The 15,051-nt window shown below is 46.7% G+C and overlaps 1 protein-coding gene across 2 annotated transcripts in view; it reads right to left on the bottom strand.

Moving 5' to 3' along the window:
• SLC25A39 (solute carrier family 25 member 39) overlaps positions 1 to 15,051 on the bottom strand; it is a 39,157-nt gene that overhangs the window by 10,732 nt on the left and 13,374 nt on the right. For both annotated transcript variants that reach the window (XM_089674509.1, XM_089674510.1), the window contains 7 exons: positions 12,361 to 12,470; positions 10,718 to 10,785; positions 3,227 to 3,351; positions 2,968 to 3,141; positions 930 to 1,039; positions 683 to 758; positions 35 to 118 (listed from right to left, as the gene is read on the bottom strand). In XM_089674509.1, the coding sequence (XP_089530635.1) occupies positions 35 to 118; positions 683 to 758; positions 930 to 1,039; positions 2,968 to 3,141; positions 3,227 to 3,351; positions 10,718 to 10,785; positions 12,361 to 12,470 (747 nt within the window). The remainder of the gene's footprint in view (positions 1 to 34; positions 119 to 682; positions 759 to 929; positions 1,040 to 2,967; positions 3,142 to 3,226; positions 3,352 to 10,717; positions 10,786 to 12,360; positions 12,471 to 15,051) is intronic.

Here is a 15,051-nt window from a genome sequence, read left to right as displayed (position 1 = left end):
AACCAGGCTCACCAGAGGAGGTAAGAAACGTCACCTGCAAAGAGACCGCGGGTTCCAGACTCGGCACGAATTCGGCGCATGGCTCCCCATGTGGACGATCCCTTATGTTTAGATGATCCTGAAAGCAAATACATCGGTACAATGAGCACATCAAATGTAGACCGTAAAATCCAAAGTATTTTTTGCATTTAAATGGTTAGCACTTCCACCTGGCAGTACTAGGGTCGTTGGTTCGAATCACAACCATGGCACCACCTGCCTGGAGTTTGCATGTTCTCCCTGTGCCTGCGTGGGTTTCCTCCAGGTACTCCGGTTTCCTCCCACACTCCAAAGACATGCTGGTAGGTTAATTGGCTCCTGTCTAAATTGTCCCTAGTATGTGTATGAATGTGAGTTAGGGACCTTAGATTGTACGCCCCTTGAGGGTTAGGGACTGATGTGAATGTACAATATATATGTAAAGCGCTGTGTAAATTGACAGCGCTATATAAGTACCTGAAATAAATAAATAATCTAAGGTTTCCATTGAAGGTCACCTCTGCATTTCTCCATCCCTTGGTTTTAATTGCTGGCGCTCGTGATAATGCGGTGGCATCGAAGTGTGTGAAAGGGTTCTATATACGCCAAGGATATTTCTACATATGCTGCATTTGTGTATTCTTCGCCCTTTCCTGCACTTTACCTATCTCCATGTTCCCCAGTTCGATCTGTCTGTGCGTCTTCACGACATCAAACGGCAGAGTGAAAACGGCCGCCACCTGAAACAGAGAGACATGGGCAACGTTTATGAAAACATGCAGAAATAAATGGAGAAGAGTAGATCACATAATAGCAAATGCCAGAGATACAAAGTGGATGATGGGGGACTGTAAATACAGAAAAAAAAAAACTATGGAAGAGGTATGGGGGGGGGGGGGACAGGGACTTACAGCTCCGGAAACTGCTCCTGATGTAAAGCTGATGAGAAATGGCATCTCTGAGGCTCGCCGCGACTTACTAAGCTTCTTCTTTACCAGCTCATAATTAAACCAGTACAGGGCTGTAGAGGTAGAAACAACACAAGGATTTAGAAGTCATGAATGTGCTTCTGGCACCGCTCAAGACTGACAAGACAACGAAGATCACCCTGCCGGCAAGGAAGAAAAGATGGGCGTATCGTCCCAAGTAACGCCAAGCGGTATAGATGAGGATGGACGCCACTCCAACCGAACCAGCCGCTGTGACCAAGCCCCCTATGGGCGGGACGAAACGCGTCGGAGGACATGGCCAGAATGACAGCTGAAGCCATCGTACCATATCCATCCTTCTCGGACTCCTGGGGTTCGGTCTGAGCGGCATCCATACTCATCTACAAGGATTTTTAAGGATTCAAATAAAACACACTGATTGTAGAAGTATTAAGAAGGCGGTATACCCCCCCAAAAAAGAAATTCTAGCACAAATCCCATCCCCCCATCATATGACTTCTTCTAGCACAAATGTTCTTCCCCCATCCCAACACAAATCCCCCCCCACTCCAAGGCCCCCCCTCCCAACACAAATCTCCCCCCCCCCAAAAAAAATTCCCCCTCCTAGCACAAATCCCCCCTAAATTTCCCCTCCAGCATAAATACCCCCAATCATCTTTATAAGCACAAATTCCCCCCCCCCAAAAAAAAAATTCTCCTAGCACAAATCCCTTTCCCCCTAACATATGACTTCTTCTAGCACAAATGTTCTTCCCCCATCCCAACACAAATCCCCCCCTAAATTTCCCCTTCTAGCAAAAAACCCCCCACAAATCCCCCCTAAATTTCCCCTCCTAGCATAAATACCCCCAATCATCTTTATTAGCACAAATCCCCCCCCCCCCCAAAAAAAAAATGTAGCACAAATCCCTTCCCCCCTATCATATGACTTCTTCTAGCACAAATGTCCTTCCCCCATCTCAACACAAATCCCCCCTAAATGTCCCCTCCTATCATAAATGCCCCCAATCATCTTTATTAGCACAACCCCCCCCCCCCCTAGAAGAAAAAAAAATTCTAGCACAAATCCCTTCCCCTTATCATAGGACTTCTTCTAGCACAAATGTTCTTCACCCGTTCCAAAAAAAAAAAAGCCCCCCTCCCAACACAGATTTCCCCCCCCCAAAATCGCCCCTCCTAGCATGAATACCACCAATCATCTTTATTAGCACAAATCCCCCCCCCCCAAAAAAAAAATTCTCCTAGCACAAATCCCTTCCCCCCCTATCATATGACTTCTAGCACCAATGTTCATCTCCCAACCCAACACAAATCCCCCCTCCTAGCACGAATCCTCCCTAAATTTCCCCTCCTAGCATAAATATCCCCAATCATCTCTATTAGCACAAATCCCCCCCCAAAATAAAAATTCTTCTAGCACAAACCCCTTCCCCCCCTATCATATGACTTCTAGCACAAATGTTCTCCCCCATCCCAACACAAATCCCCCCTCCTAGCACAAATCCCCCCCCTACATTTCCCCTCCTAGTATAAATATCCCCAATCATCTTTATTAGCACCCCCCTCAAAAAAATAAAAACAATTCTCCTTGCACAAATCCCTTCCCCCCATATGACTTTTTCTAGCGCAAATGTTCTTCCCCCATCCCAACACAAATCCCCACTCCTGAAACAATTCTTACACCCTGCTGTCCCCCTAATTCCCCCTCCCAACACAAATCCCCTCCTCCCTATCTCTTTGCTGCTGCGCCCCCCCACACCTCCCATGATACAAAAGTGCCCAGGGCAGCCCCTCCTGCCCACCCCTTGCCCCGGCACCACCAAAATGTGTATTTTGCAGTTTGCCCGGGGTTTAGCTTTAAAGCGCGCATGTGAATGGTCTAAACTGCAGCAAGCACACAGCTGACACCACGTGTATATCACTCCACCATGAATACTAGGCACCTTGGGGTGTCCTGTGGGCGTTCAGTACAAAATATTTCTACTACCATTCACCATACCTGAGAATGGCACATCCCGCAGCACTGTTGGGCCCCATCCCTTCCACAGCGACAGCCAACCACCCTGAGATACAGCAGATCGCAGACAGGCTCCCAACTCGATGTACGACAGCTGGCGGGACTGCATTTTAGTACGGATCAGCTCCAGTGGACTGATGACTGTCACCGCACCCACTAACAGGAAGGAATCGATGAGAAATTATAAAACTGCAATCAGGTCGACAAAAAAGTACATCAATATAAGTGAAGCAACACTTACAACGAGAGAGAGCTCCAGCGATGAGAGGAATGTGACTGCCACTGTACCCCAGACCATAATACAGAAAGTCCCTCAGCTGATCGTAGCAAGTGAAATAGATAATGGTTGCAGGTACAGCCATCACCCTGTGAGGGGGAAGACAGAGAGAGGGTCACCATGGTAGGGATTACCGCCTGGATCCAGCTAAAATACTGAAAACAATGACAGCAATAAAAAGTAACTTTTTACTGTAACAAACATGATCATTTATATAAAAACTGTCCAAGCAGGTCTGATGCCCACAGAAAACTAGCAGCATTTGAAAAATAAAATCTAGAACCGAGACAAATCTAGACCAAGTCTTCTCAGTGCTGCACCTATGCACGTGCAGAGCCTGAAAACCATCCAACCAGGAAAGTCCATCAAGAGCCGAATCAGCTGCAGATGGGCTTTTCATTAAAGTGATTTGAGTTCAGAACCAAGATAGCAGGACATCCGCTTCCCAACATCCTGAAACCGTATCTTTCTACTAATAAGTTTTCTTCTGACGGGGATTTACCTACTTGGGACCTGATGTGTTTGTTTTGTACTTTTTATTTTGTCTGTAATAAAGAAGTTTTCGCTCGCCACTGATCACCTTCTGCTTTGATTTATTATTCTTGAGTATTTTACAAATTCCCTATTCCGGTTCAGTCCACAACTAGTTCTTTTTCTGTTAGTTTCTCATGGGCTTGGTGTCTAGGGACTTCCGGAATACGTATTTTCGTTTGATCGTATATACTTTTAGGTACCTTGAGGCCTCTTTTTGGAAGTTTTCATCCTGGAACCGTACAGGGTAGTGGTACACAGACCCCTAATGCCTGTGCAGACAAGCATGGTTGACCATGTTCTCCACCAGCATTGTGACATAAAAATGTCACATGACCTGATGCCAAGAGTTAGAAGACATAGTCCAGAAAGTGAGAGGGGCCCTCCATCTTCTGACTCTTGGCATCAGGTCATGTGACATTTTTATGTCACAGTGGTGGAGAACATGGTCAACCATGCTTGTCTACCATGGATAGCTGCAGCAGATTGTGAGTGTTCCAGTTTTAGAAAATTCCCGATAATGGGTCTTGTGACTGAGAACGAGCTGTATCACCGCCCTGGTGATACGGCTCGTTCTCAGTCACAAGAATCGTAATCGGGAATTTTCTAAAACTGGAACATTCACAATCTGCTGCAGCTATCCATGGTAGACAATCAACGCCTAATATCAGCTTATTCAATTAAGCTTTGACAATAAACCCTGGAAGCTGATTGGTTCCTATGCACAGCTATCCATGGGAGCCAATCAATGCCTAACAGCTTGTTCAATTAAGCTTTGACAATAAACCCTGGAAGCTGATTGGTTCCTATGCACAGCTATCCATGGGAGCCAATCAATGCCTAACAGCTTGTTCAATTAAGCTTTGACAATAAACCCTGGAAGCTGATTGGTTCCAATGCACAGCTATCCATGGGAGCCAATCAACGCCTAACATCAGCTTATTCAATTAAGCTTTGACAATAAACCCTGAAAGCTGATTGGTTCCTATGCACAGCTATCCATGAAAGCCAATCAATGCCTAACAGCTTGTTCAATTAAGCTTTGACAATAAACCCTGGAAGCTGATTGGTTCCTATGCAGAGCTATCCATGGGAGCCAATCAACGCCTAACAGCTTGTTCAATTAAGCTTTGACAATAAACCCTGGAAGCTGATTGGTTCTTATGCAGACCTGCACCAGATTTTGCACTCTCCAGCTTTAGTAAAGCTCCCCCATCGTGTCTCTGCTGATAGACCAGGAAGGGAAATAAAGGGCATTCCTAGCTCTTACCGGCCATACATGGATTGACAGTCGGCCGGTTCAACAGGAACCATCCAAATTTCAATCTATGTATGTATGGGTAGGCTGATTGTACCCAGGTCTCTGCTGATAGACCAGGAAGGGAAAGGAGGGGCATTGCTAGCTCTTGCCGGCCATACATGGATTGAAATTCGGCCGGTTCAACAGGAACAGGGCAAATTTCAATCCATGTATGTATGTATGGGTAGGCTGATTGTACCCAGGTCTCTGCTGATAGACCTAGAAGGGAAAGGAGGGGCATTGCTAGCTCTTACTGGCTAGCCATACATGGATTTAAATTTGGCTGCTTCAACTGGAACCGGGCAAATTTCAATCCATGTATGTATGTATGTATGTATGGGCAGGCTGAATGTACCCAAGTCGATCCATCGATTGACTTGGGTACAACCAGCCTGTTGGATTTTTCTACATGAGGTTACTGCCAGTGGTTATAGCTGCTAGCAGTAATCATTGTATTCCGCCTGCGCCCGCACCTCCGGCAGAATGCAACTGTTGTGCTGATAGGGGAATTAAGTGATTTTCTTACCTTCCACCTGTGGTGGAAGAAAAAAAAAAAAAAAAAAAAAATCGACTTATTCATGGCTTACCTTAGTCACAAGACCCACTGCCTCCCTGCTGATAGCCCAAGGAGTGAGAAGGAGTGAAGTGCTAGCTCTTGCGCTCACTCAGTAACACTACCTGCCGCTTCTCTGCCAATAGCCCAAGACAGAGAGAGGATGGTGTTAGCTTTCCTTCCTGGGACTTTCTTTTACAATAACTATGGAATCCAATCAGATATATAAATATATATGTGTAATCCATGCATCCACTTTATGTACCTGTAAGCAGGGCCATGGATAAGGGGGTACCACCAGTCCTCCTGTACGGGGCCCAGGCCAGCAGGGGAGCCCAGGCAGCTGGGTGACTTGATTATGGGCAGGTTGGGTGATCGATACAATGAGGGGGAGCAATTACTGGAACCAATCCCCTGTATGGCTCTCTCTGCAGCAGCTGACAGCTAGCGGGAGGGAGAGGGAAGAAGCCAGCTCTCAGCTGCTGCAGAGAGAGGCATACAGGGGGTCAGTTTCAGTTCCAGTAATTGCACCCCCCCCTTCCTGCAGCACCCATTATCCTCCGTGTACACCATACGTTCCCTGTGCTGCCTAGGACCCCCTGTGTGCCCCCACAGTGCTTCCGGCTTCCCTCCTCTCCTTCCCACCAGCAGCTGCAAGCACACAGTAAGACAGTAAGATCCTGCAGGATAGAGAACGGGGAAAAGGTCTGGTAAATAGGTCACATTTTACCAGGCCTTTCCTTTCCTGAATAAACACAATGAGTGATCTGTACTGATCACTCACTGTGTCCATTCATAACTGAAGCATAGTAAACACTTTGTTTTTTGAGGGGAGGGGAGGACCCTGTCAGGTTGGCTGTATGGGGCCCCATGATTTATAACAGCAGCCTTGACTGTAAGGTGTATCCAGTATGTATTGTGGCAAGCACAGTGTGTGCCAATTTCCTCCTTCACAGGGTTGAGTTTTTTTTCTTTTACTAAAAGCACATGTTCAATCACAGACATTCGCAAACGAGAACATAACAAATACACCATGTGCACTCCTTATCTGCACATATATATATTTGCGTCAGTGCATTTGGAAGAATTACCGACAATAAACCTCTTGTTACTAACAGATCAATATGAATCGATACAGTGACATGCAAAAGATAAAAACCACAACCTCTGCTCTATACAAAGCAATTAAAACAAAATCTTGTTTTATCTTTCAATGACAAATGCCATTTTGATTCTGCAATTAGGAGGGAACAACCCTCATGTACACATGTAAACAGAACTTCTGTCCTCGGAGGAAAATTAACCACATCCTTTCCACGCTATAGCCGAATTAAGGCTACAGCGCGGTTGTCCAGTTCTGGGAGGGTGTCATAAGACGTCCCCTCAGAACGCGCCCTCCCGCGCGCCCCCAGCGTGACACAGCTGATCACATGACGAGATAAAAGGCCAATCACAGTGGCCTTTTACCACGTGATCAGCTGTGTCCAATGACACAGCAGATCACTGAGTAAATACAGTTGCCGGTTATAGGCAGCACTTTCCTCACGCTGTCACAGAGCAGATCGGCACTGATGATCAGTGCCTTGCAGTGCCAAACACCAGTGCCCAGCAGTGCCACCCAGCAGTTGCGCCCATCAGTGCCACCTATCAGTACCCAACAGTGCTGCCCAGCAGTTGCCCCCATCAGTGCTGTCAGTCAGCACTGCCTATCAGTGCCCATCAGTGCTGCCCAGCAGTTGCCCCATTCTGTGTCCAGCAGTGCCGTCAGTCAGTGCCGCCTATCAATGCCACCTATCAGTGCCCAGCAGTTGCGCCCATCAGTGTCAAGCAGTGCCATCAGTCCATGCCCACCATTGCCGCCTATCAGTACAGCATCATCAGTGCCTCCAAATCAATGCCCACCAGTGCCACCTCATAAGTGCAGCCTATCAGTGCCACCTATCAGTGCCGCCTCATCAATGCACATCAGTGAAGGAGTAAAATTACCTATTGCAAAATTATATAATCGAAACAAACAAAAACTTATTTTTTCACATTTTTTTGCACTTTTTGTTTATAGTGCAAAAAAATAAAAACACCCAGTGGTGACTAAATACCACCAAAAGAAAGCTCTATTTGTGTGAAAAAAAAAAATATCATATTGGTAGAGTGTTGCATGACCGCACAATTGTCATTCAAAGTGTGACAGCGCTGAAAGCTGAAAATTGGCCTGGACAGGAAGGGGGTAAAAGTGCCCTGTAGGCAAGTGGTTAAAGGCTGACTCTACCAAAAACAGTGTTGTAGCTCTTGATGGGTATCTGTGGGCTAAATGAACCCCTGGTTTCAAATATCTGTTCGATATTTTGGGCGATAGCTTGTGTCTCGGCATCCTTACACAAGGCCATACCCATGGTATCATTCTTTTGCCGCTAATCTGTTTCCTGTATGTAATATAGAATCCTTTAAGGTGGATGGGAAATCTTTATTTTGCATTGCAGTGTACATTTACGAAAAAAATTCAGTAAACTCTGTTAGCCACTTGAGCTCTTGTACCCTCTTGATGACCAGGGCATTTTTTGCTATACGGCACTGTACTACTTGCTACTAACTGGTAATTGCGTAGGTCATGCAATGCAAAATGTATATAATTTTTTTCACACAAATAGAGCTTTCTTTTGGGGGTATTTGATCACCACTGGGTATTTATATTTTTTTTTGGTGATATAAAATGAAAAAAACCCCAGTATTTTTTACTTTCTGCTATAAAACATATCCAATGAAAAAAAATTTAAAAAAATCTAAATTTCTTTATAGCTTGTGTCCAAAAATATATTCTGCTACATACCTTCGATAAAACAAAACAAAAAAAAATCTCCATAAAAAGGATATTAATTGGTTGGCATGAAAGTTATGGTATATATACACTGGAATTTTATTTTTTTTTATACTAGTAATGGCGGTGATCAGCAACTTATAATGGGACTGTGATAGTGCAGAAGGCAATCTGACACTAACTGATGCTGAGAGGATTTGCCACTGAAAGCACTAATACAGTGATAATAATAGAAACCAGGGGTCTCCAAACTGTGGCCCGAGGGCCGGATGTGGCCCTTTGCTAGCCTTTATCTGGGCAAGATTTCTCTCAGTGACATGAGGCACTATTCCTTCCACTGATGCCAACAATGGGGCACTTATTTCTTCCACCGATACCAAAGATGGCGCACTATTCCTTCCACTGATGCCAACAATGGGGCACTTATTTCTTCCACTGATACCAAAGATGGCGCACTATTCCTTCCACTGATGCCAACAATGGGGCACTTATTTCTTCCACTGATACCAAAGATGGCGCACTATTCTTTCCACTGTTGCCAACAATGGGGCACTTATTTCTTCCACCGATACCAAATATGGGGCACTATTCCTTCCACTGATGCCAACAATGGGGCAATTATTTCTTCCACCAATACTAAAGATGGCGCACTATTCCTTCCACTTATGCCAACAATGGGGCACTTATTTCTTCCACCGATACCAAAGATGGGGCACTATTCCTTTCACTGATGCCAACAATGGGGCACCATTTCTTCCACCGATACCAAATATGGAGCACTATTCCTCCCAATAATACCAATTATGGGGCACTACTCTTCCTCCTACTGACCACCAATCCTGAGGCCATGTTTATTTTTACTGATGCTGGGGCACGGGACATTTTCTACTCCTGCTGCCCACAATCTGGCCCTCCTAAAAGGCTGAAGGACAGTAAACTGGCCCTTTGTTTCGAAACGTTTGGAGACCCCTGATATAGACTGTTACTGTACTAATGACACTGGCTGGGAAGTGGTTAACATCTTGGGTGATCAAGGGGTCAGATGTGTGCCTAACAATGAGTAATGGTGGTAATATGTGCTGCTTTTACTAAGAGATCTCTTTGTTTCTCATCCCTGCTTTGCAGGGATGAGAAACAGAGAGATCGTTCACTCTGTGCAGATCCCTGCATAGAATGTCAACACAGGGCTCTGGGTTGGGATTGGACACAGCTGATCAGCAGGTCCCGGCCTTGAATCATTGGCTGGGACTTGTGAACAGACTCAGCAGGTGGCCATGCATGCACATGCCCTAAACCGAGAAGCAGGCAGCGATGTACCGGTAGGTTGCCTTGCCTGTACAGGCTGCCCGTCCGTCGTGTATTGTGGGCGTGTGGTCTGCAAGGGGTTAACCTGCTACAGTAAAACCGTTCCAAAGTAACTGATTGCCTACTAAGAAAATCAATTCATGGTCCCGATCTCTGACCTGACTTTGAAAAGGAGATAAACAGCCAGCTTATCAGTACTCTTATATAACCCACACTGAGAACTCGTATTTTTAGTACGTACACATTCTGAGTCGCTAAAAAACAAAATAAAAAAAACCCCAAAGTGCACAAAAATCAATTCTACAACTGGGCTGACCAGCAATAAAAGCAGCAAGATGTAATCTAACCACTTCAATCCCGAGCACTTTCACCCCCTTCGTGCCCAGGCCAATTTTCAGCTTTCAGCGCCGTTGCACTTTGAATGACAATTGCGTGGTCATGCGACACTGTACCCATATGAACTTTTTATCATTTTTTTCACACAAATAAAGTTTAGACATTTAGCAGAATACGTTTTGGCCTAAATTTATGCCGAAATTAGATTTCTTTAAAATTATTTTTACTGGACATGTTTAATAGCAAAAAATAAAAAATATTAATTTTTTTTCAAAATTGTCGGTATTTTTTTGTTTATAGTGCAAACAAAAAAAAAACCAAAAAAAAAAAACCACACAGGCGATCAAATACCACTGAAAAAAAGCTCCATTTGTGGGAAAAAGGACATACATTTCATTTGGGTGCAGCGTTGCATGACCGTGCAATTGTCAGTTAAAGTAACCCAGCGCCGTATCGCAAAAAATGGCCTGCACAGGAAGGGGGGAAAACCTCTGGAGGGTAAGTGGTTAAAAAATGCCTGTGTGTACTGAGGCTAAAGGTTGCATTAATATGCAATTTGTGTTTTCGGTCAATGATTGATAAAATATTTAACTCCCCACCTTGAAGCCTTATACTCACAGTGTGGGGGGAAGGCCACTCCAAAGCGATGTTAACCCCTCATGGCGTGTGATCTTCACAAAGGCATCCTGAGGTGAAAAATAAAATTTACTAAAATGTAAAAAAACAAACAAAAACATAATGATGAAATGCACAAAACGCTCTTAAAGTGTTACTAAACCCAGGACCCTGCATTCACTATATCTGGTCTCCCAGGACCCTGCATTCACTATATCTGGTCTCCCCGGACCCTGCATTCACTATATCTGGTCTCCCAGGACCCTGCATTCACTATATCTGGTCTCCCAGGACCCTGCATTCACTATATCTGGTCTCCCCGGACCCTGCATTCACTATATCTGGTCTCCCCGGACCCTGCATTCACTATATCTGGTCTCCCCGGACCCTGCATTCACTATATCTGGTCTCCCCGGACCCTGCATTCACTATATCTGGTCTCCCCGGACCCTGCATTCACTATGTCTGGTCTCCCCGGACCCTGCACTCACTATGTCTGGTCTCCCCGGACCCTGCACTCACTATGTCTGGTCTCCCCGGACCCTGCACTCACTATGTCTGGTCTCCCCGGACCCTGCACTCACTATGTCTGGTCTCCCCGGACCCAGCATTCATTAGGTCTGGTCTCCCCGCACCCTTCATTCACTAGGTCTGGTCTCCCCGCACTCACTAGATCCGGTCTCCCCGCACCCCACATTCACTAGATCCGGTCTCCCCGCACCCCGCATTCACTAGATCCGGTCTCCCCGCACCCCGCATTCACTAGATCCGGTCTCCCCGCACCCCGCATTCACTAGATCCGGTCTCCCCGCACCCCGCATTCACTAGATCCGGTCTCCCCGCACCCCGCATTCACTAGATCCGGTCTCCCCGCACCCCGCATTCACTAGATCCGGTCTCCCCAGACCCCGCATTCACTAGATCCGGTCTCCCCAGACCCCGCATTCACTAGATCTGGTCTCCCCGGACCCCGCATTCACTGTATCTGGTCTCCCCGGACCCTGCATTCACTAGATCCGCTCTCCCCGGACCCTGCATTCACTAGATCCGCTCTCCCTGGACCCTGCATTCACTAGATCCGCTCTCCCCGGACCCTGCATTCACTATATCTGGTCTCCCAGGACCCTGCATTCACTATATCTGGTCTCCCAGGACCCTGCATTCACTATATCTGGTCTCCCCGGACCCTGCATTCACTATATTGGCCAATCAGTGATCACATGATCGGGATCTCACACAGAGGTCCTGCACAGCGATCGGTGGGCACTGGATTGCGGTGCTGCGTGCTCTCAGGGAGCGCGCACAGTCCAAAATGACAGTCGCCGTTTACGAACAGTCACCTGCCGCTGCACTGCCCCCATCCGGCCGTTTATATACATGGGCCGGACGGGAAGTGGTTAAAGTAACGCAGCGCCGTAGTGCAAAAAAATGGCCTGGTCAGGAAGGAGGGGGTGGTAAATCCTGTGGAGGGCAAGTGGTTAAATTGCATGAATTCACACAATAGTTTCAGCTTGCTTCAAGCAGTTTAGAATGCAACAAGACAGAGAACATATGTGGATGAGCCGGCATTATCTGCTCTTCCATATCTGCACATTCTTGACCACCTCTGCGTTCACAGGCCACCCTTATGACCCCTTTGCACTTACCAAAGTTCCATGAAAGTAGGTAGGTGCGCGGTACCAAGTGCTGCAAGCTGTGGCATGCTGGCACACAAACAGATGGTCCATGAGTCCATTACAATACAGGAAACAGCGCCCTGCGCAGGTGAACAGGAAAAGAGATCAGAGACATGACATCTACAAAAGGCTGGTACTGAAAAAGCAGATCAGACGACTAGAAAAGCCCGGAGTGAGCAGGAAAGGGGTCATGGTGTTAGGAAAAAGAAGAAGATTAGTGTACGGACAGGAGCTTTTAGTTAGTGAAGGGGGGGGGGGGGCACAGTGTCAAGCAGGCTCATGAGCACAGCAATACATATAAACAGGGGGCCTCACATGTTAAAAAAAAAGGAAATGAAGGTATGGCCCATAACAACCAGACTTCAATTGTAATGGATCTAATGCAGCCTAAGAAAATGAACCGAAGATTGCCGCTGGTTTATATGGGCAGCTCAGACACATTCGTTTCCTCCAAGGTTTTATACAGCGGGCCCCTTCTGTCAGGGAGTGCACATAACCACGACATGTGTGTCTGGGGGATTCATTACTACCGGGGAAAGACAATCAAAAAACTAATTAGGACTGCAGGATAAAGAAGGACAGGGACTACTGATGCAGAGTAACCACAGCAACTAGGTTTAACCACTTCCACTCCGGACACTTTCACCCCCTGTCCATTTTCAGCGCTATCACACTTTGAATGACAATTGCGCAGTCATGCAACACTGTACCCATATGACTTTTTTTGCATTTTTTGAGACAGATAAAACTTTATTTTGGTGGTATTTATTCACCACTGGGATTTTTTTGTGCTATATAAATGAAAAAGTCCAAAAATTTTGGCCAAGATTTATGAAGAAAGATTTATTTGAAAATTTCATAAGAAAAACACTTTTTTTTTTCAAAATGTTTGGACTTTTTCATTTGTATAGCAACAAAAAGTGTTCTGTCTCAAATGCTTAAAAGTTCATATGGGTACAGTGCTGCATGACTTTGCAATTGTCATTCAAAGTGTGATAGCACTGAAAGCTGAAAATTGGCCTGGACAGGATGGGGGTGAAAGTGTCCGGACTGGAAGTGGCTAAAGAAAAAAGAATGCATGCACATATTTTTGCAGAAATGTTTTTTTTTTCTTTCCTGCAGAAGCCTTCAGATCGATTTTTTTTAAATGCAGCTGAAATACCAGAATACAATAGGACTCGGTGTCAGCCAATGGTGAAAGCAAGTGAGAGCAGAGTGACAAAAGACAAACTCGTTAGTCTGCTGCTTCTCCTTTTCCTGTCCAATTGCAGGCTGAGGAGCCATGTCTGTGCCATGTGTCAGTGCTGTGTAATTTTCAGGACTGGATTAACCAACATGCAAATCCCACTGTCATGGTCTCCCCCTTCTCGCTCCCCTTTGATTATCCCCCCTCCCTTCCCCTTGCAGATTCCTAATGTCCTGCACCAGCCTACATCAAAGGCTTTGCGGATGGAAGGAAACGCCCCCTGTGGTGCGGTTAGCACCTCTCCTCGGTGAGGCCGCCTGGGTGTCTCTGCGCCCCCCCCTCCTTGTCCCAGCGGGCGCAGCGCGGCCCCGACGCTTCCCGAGCTCGGCGCCCCCGGAGACAAAGGCCGCTCTCCCTGAGCGCGGCCGGAGTGAGCTGGCGTGCCTCGTTGCCCCGGCAACCTGATGCAGGGCAGGCCATTGCCGGGGTAACCAGGAAGCGTCCTGCTCCGGCATAAGAGGACCGGAGCAGGACCCAGAGCCCCTGGAAGCTGCCGCTGTGTCCCTGGAAGCTCCCTGCTGCCGATTGTCCCTGGAAGCTGCCTGCTGCCGATTGTCCCTGGAAGCTGCCTGCTGCCGATTGTCCCTGGAAGCTGCCTGCTGCTGAGTGTCTGCAAGCCGCCTGCTGCTGAATGTCCCTGCAAGCCCACCCATTGTGTGCCCGGACTCTCTTTGCCTCTACTGACCCTGCTGTGTGTCCAGATTATTGTTGTTTGAACTGACCCTATTGTGTGCCCGGACTACCTTGGCCTGAACTGCCCCCTATTGTGTGCCCGGACTACCTTGGCCTGAACTGCCCCCTATTGTGTGCCCGGACTACCTTGGCCTGAACTGCCCCTATTGTGTGCCCGGACTACCTTGGCCTGAACTGCCCCTATTGTGTGCCCGGACTACCTTGGCCTGAACTGCCCCTATTGCGTGCCCGGACTACCTTGGCCTGAACTGCCCCTATTGCGTGCCCGGACTACCTTGGCGCTGCGTAAATTGACGGCGCTATACAAGTACCTGAAATAAATAAATAAATAGCAGGAGACAATCAGACCTCAGGATGTTCAGATGATACAGCCACATATTAAACAGGTCAGTGACAATGCTTATATATTGATAACCACACAGACCATTCCCTATGTACACTGCGGATGTCACAATGCAGTTGGGAAGTGAGGATGACATGTGGACACACTGAAACATTTATAAAACAGCGGAGCACAAGTTCAGCCATTTTTTCCACAGGAACCAATCAGGATCCTTATTCCATTTTTTCCAGAACCGGTCCGAGAATGAAAGATGACACCCGATTGGTTGCTATGAGCAGCAGCTACTTGGCTCTGTAACAAAAGCACCATCTCTTGAGGCTAGGGGCAACGTAGAACACCTCATTGCACGAGTTTGCACAGCAAACTTTTTTTTTTTTTT

This window comes from Staurois parvus, unplaced genomic scaffold (genome assembly GCF_062004578.1).
Source record: "Staurois parvus isolate SC_StPar_1 unplaced genomic scaffold, SC_StPar_1.0 ptg000151l, whole genome shotgun sequence".
In the NCBI taxonomy this organism is placed as follows: domain Eukaryota; kingdom Metazoa; phylum Chordata; class Amphibia; order Anura; family Ranidae; genus Staurois; species Staurois parvus.
The sequence above is the reverse complement of the archived record's forward strand: the minus strand, read 5'-3'. Positions and strand labels throughout refer to the sequence as shown.